The sequence below is a fragment of the Pholis gunnellus genome (genome assembly GCF_910591455.1).
Source record: "Pholis gunnellus genome assembly, chromosome: 8".
Lineage (NCBI taxonomy): Eukaryota > Metazoa > Chordata > Actinopteri > Perciformes > Pholidae > Pholis > Pholis gunnellus.
Window position 1 is genome coordinate 3397501 of NC_136534.1, and position 8176 is coordinate 3405676.

Sequence of the window (8176 nt, forward strand, 5' to 3'; positions counted from 1 at the left end):
CTCTTGGACATTAGCGTGTAACATCCTGCTCCGAATTGCATTTAGGGAAGGTAGTTCCTGAGAGTTAGTCAGGGAGGAGCATCCTCACTTTCCTCTTATCTCTTCAGTCCTGATTATTGCAGTAAAGCTGAACAACTGAAACCGGTTCAGAGTAGGTTTATATCACACACACAGTAAGCAAAGGAGATATACACATCGACATAGAAATAGGCAAAACATACTGGCCTTGTTCAGTGACATCTGGGGGGAAAGATAAGGGTGACACTGTATTTTTTGTTGTCATTTTTATATTTAAAGGAAGCATTGTGTTCTTAAAAGAATGTTCTTTATTCGCCTTTTAATGGCATAAATGTAGCGATATATACAACATACCTTGTTATATAAGTTGACACATAAAAAGATCTATTGTCAAAGAGTAGGTTGGTTTCTCTCACATTACATTCGAGTTCTTATCTATATTATGCATTAACCTATTCCACAACCTCTGAAATAAGCAAGTAGTATCTGCTGTTTCACATCACACTATTTATTCTCTGCTCTAAATAAACTTTGTCACCTTTACCCGACCGAACAGTTCGAAACTTCAACAAACTCACCCGGAATGGATTCTCCAGGATCTCCGCCCTGTGAGGCTGAGGCGAGGTCATGTTGAGAGCCGCATGTGGAGAGCTGGAGTTCGCCATGTTGTCCGTGTCATTTAATAAAGACATGATAGTTTAGTAGACTCTCTTCACATCGCCGTCCGCTGTCTCTCACCTCACCCCATCCCGCGCTTCCCACGTCCGCTTCAGTGGAAGCCCAGAGGGGGAAAGCTGTTGCGTGGGGGAGTTTGTGCTGACTTCAAGTGCGGTCGGGAACAATGGAACTTTTCAATCAAGTTGTAGGCTACAAATATGAGAAACTATTTTTTTTTTTTTAAAGGCTATTTCAATTGGTTTATTTTTTTGGGGGATGGATTCAAATTAAGTTTCTAAAATATCACTAGTCTGCCTGATGGGAAAAAATCCTCTTCGACCAAGTGCATCATCTCTTTCTTTCTAGACCCGTTTTGTTTATATTCATCGGTAACTTCTCTGATATACGACATTAAGAGGTGCCCTTGAACGCAGCACGCGTGAACAGGTGCGTTTCCTGTTGCTCGCGCAAAGAGCGCTCCAGTGCAGATAAGCGCGCAGGCCCGCTGACGTTAAGAACTGAACGTGTATATGGCTGATGGTGGTCGGTGTTAAACACGGTGCCACCTGCTGGGCGTATTCAGGACGACATATACGACCGACTGTCTCCCAGATGGCTGGACAACACATCTGATTAAAAAGAGTAGCTGGTGTCCCGCTCGTTGTGAGGCTGATGGTGTCTCACCTAAAGACAACAGGTGTTTCATTGTGTATGAATGTGCTAATTTATTGCCATCCACGCTCCTCATCATGGCCCTTTGGAAACATCAGCAGCAGCTGAAAGGGAGATAGAAAATGGATCATCATAACAAGAGATGATGCAAACAAGGCCGGCTACATCAGGAGGGGACTGTATCTGATCCCCATTCAGTATACGGGTGCAGCTGTGGGTGCGTCCCGATCAAAGGATGCAACTGAGACACATTGTTGTGGTGTCTTATTGTGGGATCTCACTGATCCCGCTCCATTTTTGTGAATAGATGAATGCTTGTTTGTTCTGGGATGTTCGACATAATCAAAATGATTTGATCATGTGCAGATGGGGCTGCTGCTTTCTTTCAAATACAAACACAGACATTACAGTCATTTAGCAGACGCTTTTATCCAAAGCGACTTACAATTCAGATTCTATCACATACACTGTAGGCACAGCTACGGGAGCAATTTTGGGTTTGGGTCTGCTTGCATGTATAGCTGCAGTTTATTGAGGCTGTGTGAACACCCTGAGAAACAACATTGATTGAGATTAAAAATAATGTCTCAATGCTAGAAGTCCGTTCATACTCCGAGGGACAGTGAGTCAAGGCAAGTTGTGAGTGTTTACACAAACAGTGAATGTGAAGGACACCACTGTGAGATCCTGAAGAGCTGAAGCACAGAAATACATTGCAAGTAGCCATACAAAATGCCATTTCCTTGTGAGCAGACCATGAAGGTCATATAAGAAGTGGACGTAGTCACCTTGACGTCACCCTTTGGTTTATGCACAATGGTTTTGAAGCCTGGTGTTCAGCATTTTGGCCGTCGACAACTTGGGTATTTTGCTTATGTTTTTTTGCAACCAGAAGTAACAAGAGAAGGCAGAGCTATACAATGCAACGCTAAATAATATTTTTAGACGAGCAAAATGTTACAATTACCTTTCATGAAGTGAAAACACACTGTGAAAGGGTTAAAGTTCTAAGACAAAAACAAGGACAACTCCCAAACAGGACAACCTTGTGGTAGCGACCTGTCAATCACAGTAAGCCCGCCCTAAAGCATCCTCTGCTTTATGGTCTATTTGACTCTAAATGGACCATCATTTACTAAATGAACATCATGCTGTATTGAAGAAGACTTGAAACTAGAGATTGAGACCATAAACTCATGTTTACAATGTTTACTGAGGTAATAAATCAAGAGAGAAGTAGAGTCATTTTCTCATAGACTTCTATACAACCAGAGGAGTCGCCCCCTGATGGACATTAGAGAGAATGCAGCTTTAAGGCACATCCTTGAAGTCAAATTGTTCAAATAAGTGTGATGGAGCTGCCTCTGTATTAAGGTCACCCTGTTTCTACTGTTATTGCCAAAGAGCCAATTAGGGCTCATCATGTCGAGCACATATAGACTCAGTCTGATGGACATGGGCGTAATAATTGGTTAATAAGTTATATGCTTTACTTTGAGAGCTGAGAATCCACATCTCCAGCTCCCCTCTATTCATCCTGCTCCCTCTGTGTCGGTTCTCTGTCCTGAGTCAGCCCACTTTCTCCGCCACAATAATCAAGGCCTATTTGATGTGATTACTGTGGCGTGAAGGGGAAGACGGGAGACGAATGAAAGCACATTTTCTTTCAGTTGTCGGAATAACATGACTAAACAGCTTCCCCCCTTTTTACTTGACCATTTCTATAAATCTCTCTGGAGACTGCTGGTGGAGCCTTGACTGACAGCTCTTGTCATGGACAGAGAGGGCCGTGGAAATCTCCCCAGCGATTATAGAGTCGCCTGGCGAAGCTTCAGATGACACCCTATTGTTTTCAAGTCAAGGATGAGGTCGACATGTTTTTTGAACCTTGACCTCAAGTTGTTGGAGGATTGAAGTGAGTGAATCCGAGCAAGGAATAGAAGACACGGAAGCGAGGGAAAAAGAGCGGATGGAAAATGTTGAGAGGGAGACGCATAAAGACGGCGAGGGAGTGGGAAAGAAAGCAAAGGAGGGAGAGAGAAAGATAAAAGCAGCTGAGCAAAAGATAGGGTCCAGCAGATTTAGTCGACACAAAAAAACTCCTACACACTCTCACTTTGCACCTCAGGCTTTGAAGGAGAGAGAGAGAACCACGTCCTCTTCCTACTTTCTCTGTCTCTTCCTCATTCCGTCCTCTCCATCCACCCTTCCTCTTACTCCCTCACTGAAAGTCTGAACAAAATGTCATCTTGACTCTCTGAAAGGGATAAATCGGCTGACTGATTGTCTACTCTTGACTGTGTGGGTTTGAATATGGGATATGGGATTGGAAATTAAGGCTTGAAACTGTTAGAATGATTTAAAAACTCTGTAATCGATTAGTCCCCTTAGAGCTCAGAGCGGTTCCTCATCTGGGAAACCTCCCGTCTCAGCACAGCCGCTATCGACTGTCTAAAAACTTCCTCTTGAAATCAACTTAACAGAAATATATTGGTACCAGAGCTCCAAATTAAACCATTTATGACCCAAGTAATGAATCGCTCTATCAAAATCGACATTGTTGTGTTCAAAATGAATGACATACCCAGGGAAAACCTAATAGTTTGTTTGTTATGATTAAAGGTCTGAGCTTGAAATTTGTGCCGTAGATCATTTTTAATACTGAGGACGTTTGATTTCCTTTATGTACTGTTCAGGGCCGAGACACTGCAATGAAGCTATGATTAAATTTATGCTTGGGTTCGGAAAAGGTCTCCATCAAACCATATGAAATGTGAATGAAAGCCTGCCAAGAGTGTGCACAAGAGTGTGCACAATCTACAGTAAATGGTGGTGATTCAAAATGCATGATGTCTTTTTTTGTTACTAAAAAGGTTCTGAATACCAACTAGATGTGCAAAAGCATGCCCCATCCTTTAAGTGAGCAGTTGATTGAATAACTTTTACCACCCCCAACTGATTAGTGGGATAACATTCTAGATTTATTTGCGGTGGGAAACGTCCGTGCATAAAGCTGACTGCTCTCCAACGTCACAAATCAGATTTGAAACATTATTTTCTTTCCTTGAAACCATTATCCGATTGGTTTAATCCTGACTCTGTTACTTGGTGGAAACCTAGAGAGTAATTTAGCACACTCTGAAAATAGGCTCCCCAACTTTAACAATTTAACCTTTGTTCTATATCTCCAACTGTGTTGTCCATGAAGGAATATGGAGTGCCATGGAACTCACCACCCATGTATTGCTTTTCATTTTGGACTACAAAGGGAGAAAAAAAAGAGTTTCATTGGTGAACTACATTCACCCTTTGTCATTACTTCCTGCGAATCTCTAAACATAAAACATGTATGGTCTAAGGAGCTGAAGCACTACATTGGAGAGGATCCACTTGACTGGGAGGAGGTATGGTCTTCGATTGTCATTACTTCTAAAAGCCCAGATCGTCAGTATATTCATTTCAATTATATTCGAAGGGTTTACCTCACACTGAAGAGGGTCAGAAGGTTATCATCTCCAAACTGCACCTTGTGCTCAGACAGACTTAAGTACTTAGATGCATATGTATCAGGAACGTAATGATGTGAGGCTTTTATGGCACACGGTTAGTGCTATATATAATTAATTGCATATAGCTGAGCCATGCTTTCCCACTGTGCTACTCATGTTTGAACAGACGTGTTTTCCCAATGGGCATCACTGCTCCCAAAAGGAAGCTGGCATTTTGCTAAAAAACCTCCCAGCAGACTACTTCAGCAGACGGGAGCTCAAGAGAAGACAGCTAGCTAGTTAGCTGGCTAGCTTGTGCAGCTCATTTTCTGTAACCAGTATTGCAAGAAAGCATGGTGCACTTAGTAAGGTAGCTAGCTAACTAGCCAGCCGCTAAATAAGTCAAATTTAACCAAAACATTCTCATTCAAATTTCCTATAGTGACACTTGGTCCGTGGCCTTAAGCTTCAAACAATGACGCCCCAGGTACCACTGTAGCATCATTTCTGGATGTGTCTCCACTTATTATATGCATAGCTTCTTTTCGAAATAAACTTAATCTTAACAGGAGGGGAAATTTAGGCAACAAAGGAGCCTTTGTTGATGTCAACTTGCCGGACGACTCACGTCACTACTGAGTGACAAACGCTTGGGGTCCCGGCGCGGGGTCCCGGCGTGGACTAGACCAGCCTCTCCACCTCCTGCTGGAGCTCCGGCTGCAGATCAAAAACTACAGCAAAGCAGGATCTCTGGCAGCGACCAGTCCACCGTCTGTCGCGGTGGACTGGTCGCTGCCGGAGGCCCTGCTGTCGTCTGAGGTGAGGGAGTTTCTGAAGGACCTGCATGATTTAGTCTGAGTTTGCGCGGAATTCGACCTTGTGGCACGGATGACAAGCATTAAATATAACTATTTAGAAATTCTTCTCTCTGATTAAATAGTTTCTTTATGTAGGTCATATAGAGGCAACAGTTTGAAATTGAGTCTGTTTCAGTAAAAAGTTCCCCACAGTAACTGTGGAAGTATGAATGTAAATGCAGAGCTTTCACTTTGGATGCAGTATTTTTACAATGTCCTACTTTTGCATAAATAAAGGATTTGAATACTTCTTCTGTCACTGGTTGTTTGTAATATTTGAATAAAGCTATGATAAAATGGGACAGAACGATTTCTTTGAAAAGCAAGGCCTGCTATCAATAAGACAGCAGATCTAAGGATCTAAAGATCTTTTTCAGGAATAATCTATAAGGAATAATCCCTCCTCCACAAAGCAGCGCAATGAACTCAACCGTGTGGGAGAAGAATGAATCAAAAGCAGCCCGCTTCAATGGAAAGCAGACAGTGAATAATCTGCAGATGATGGCCCAAATAATTCAGAACAAACAGCTTCAGTAATCCTGAACAAAGTCATTGTAACAAACATCAAGGTTCTTCACCCAGGCTAATGAAATCTGAGGGTGCGTGTGGCGTCAGAGATACCTTTCAGGACTGATGGGGTTTGCAGAGCGGAAAGACGCCTAAATCAGATATGCTGCACAGAAGATGAACATTTGCAGGTAAAGGATAAACGCTGGCTGTCGCCTAATGTAATCCTAAAAGCTGTGACATCTGAATGCCGTCCAAATGTGCCATAGTAAAAGGCATGTTGTGTTGGATTATAAGGCTTTCCTACACAGTGAGAGGAAACATGGTGAGAAATATTGAGAATAATACAGATCGCAAACATCAAGGAATCTCAGTGAACGGAGGATGATACCCAGGCACTCAATAATACCCCGCTGGACAAGCATAATGATAGACTAAATGGGATTATAATCATTGCAACAACATTCCCACACAACCTCTGACGGATCCCATAAATAAGAAAACGTCTGTCATTTCACGGTATTGTAATCAGCGGAGTGGTTGCGTGTGCTTTCAAGGCTCTTGTTAAGCTTCACAAATCCTGCAAATCTGCTGTGTGAGGGTGTAGGGGATCCATAGATTCATATGACATAATCTATAACACCACGTTGGGCTCACCTGAAGAGCATAGGTTTAGTTTTCATTAAATGCCCAAAAAGCATGAGGAGACGCCGCGCGTGAATATGACTGTAAAGAACCTAAATGCTCATGTTAAGCTCCAATTGTTGGGGAGAAAAAAATAAATGCAATGAAATATAAATGTGCTGGCTGCCTGGGAGTAACAATCTAGTGAAAGATTCTATTTAGGAGGAAACAGTTCCACTGCTGCCGGCGGCCCCCGGTTATGTTTCCAAATTAGTGGTGCAATACAATACAGCAAGTAAGGAAATTGCTTCCAATGGTCCTAAATGTGTTTTCAAACGCGACTAAAGCCTGGTGCCTTAAACAGGGTGGCCAGCAAATGACATCGGAAAGAGGAAACCGTGACGGTGGCACAGCCTGAGGGAGCAGTAGCTGCTATTAAAGCCGTCACTTTAGATCTCCTCCTTCAACGGAATGAAGTGATAGCAACAACATTCATCACGGCTGCTTACACGGGTGTGTTGGGACCAAAAATGAGCCACCTGTGTATTTTCAAAATGCACAAGGCCTCTCATGTTGGTTGTTTTTCAATGTATCAGCTTAACAGCTCAGACTCACCATAAACCTGTCCTGGATGTAATCAGCAATTTCCCATCACGCCTTTCTTGGGCGCAGAACGGCTGCCGACAAAGAGCTAGTTGATGGTACACTAACAAGCACCCCAGAGATTTAGGATGAGGCAGCTTTTGTCTGCTACCTTCATAACAGCATCATGGTTCTGTAGTGAGGATTAAAAAGCAGTGTTAAAAGTGGGGAGACATTGGCATGGGTTGAATGTCATCATTCTATTGATCCACACTGCATGACAGTGACTGTGTGATCAATGACCATAGACTCGACAATCAATACACTTTACATGAAGGCATCGCGCCTCAAATGAACAATTTTTACCAAAATAAACCAAACTAAAAAACAAATCAGTGTTAGTCACAATATTGCATCAAATACATCGCTATAAATCATCTGGGACATTCTCACAGGACACTTGTTTCTATGGTTACCTATTTGCTCCATCATATTAGTAATATTAAAGGGCACTCCTGATGTGTGATTTCAGGGTGCTTTCACACCTGTTGGGTTCATCTGCTCCGAAGCACTGTAACAAAATAAGACATTGTTGCTTTTTAGTTCTGGTCCAGTTCATGCTCACACTGACTTTTGAAAAGAGTTGAAGTCACACAGACTGAAATCATGCCACAATCAGATATTTGCTATCATAAAGTCCCGTGGTTGGTTTGTTTTTCTTTCACACCACAAACCAGAGTCTGCTTGGAAGCGGACCGTTCCGGCCCAGAA

The 8176-nt window shown here is 42.6% G+C and overlaps 1 protein-coding gene across 1 annotated transcript in view; it reads right to left on the minus strand.

The window, feature by feature from the left end:
* The window catches only part of nipal2 (NIPA like domain containing 2), a 29229-nt gene extending 28455 nt beyond the window's left edge, over window positions 1–774 (minus strand). Inside the window, exon 1 of the mRNA XM_079165289.1 lies at window positions 597–774. Within this exon, the coding sequence (XP_079021415.1) occupies window positions 597–710 (114 nt within the window). The 5' untranslated portion in view covers window positions 711–774. The remainder of the gene's footprint in view (window positions 1–596) is intronic.
* Window positions 775–8176: the final 7402 nt, after the last annotated feature.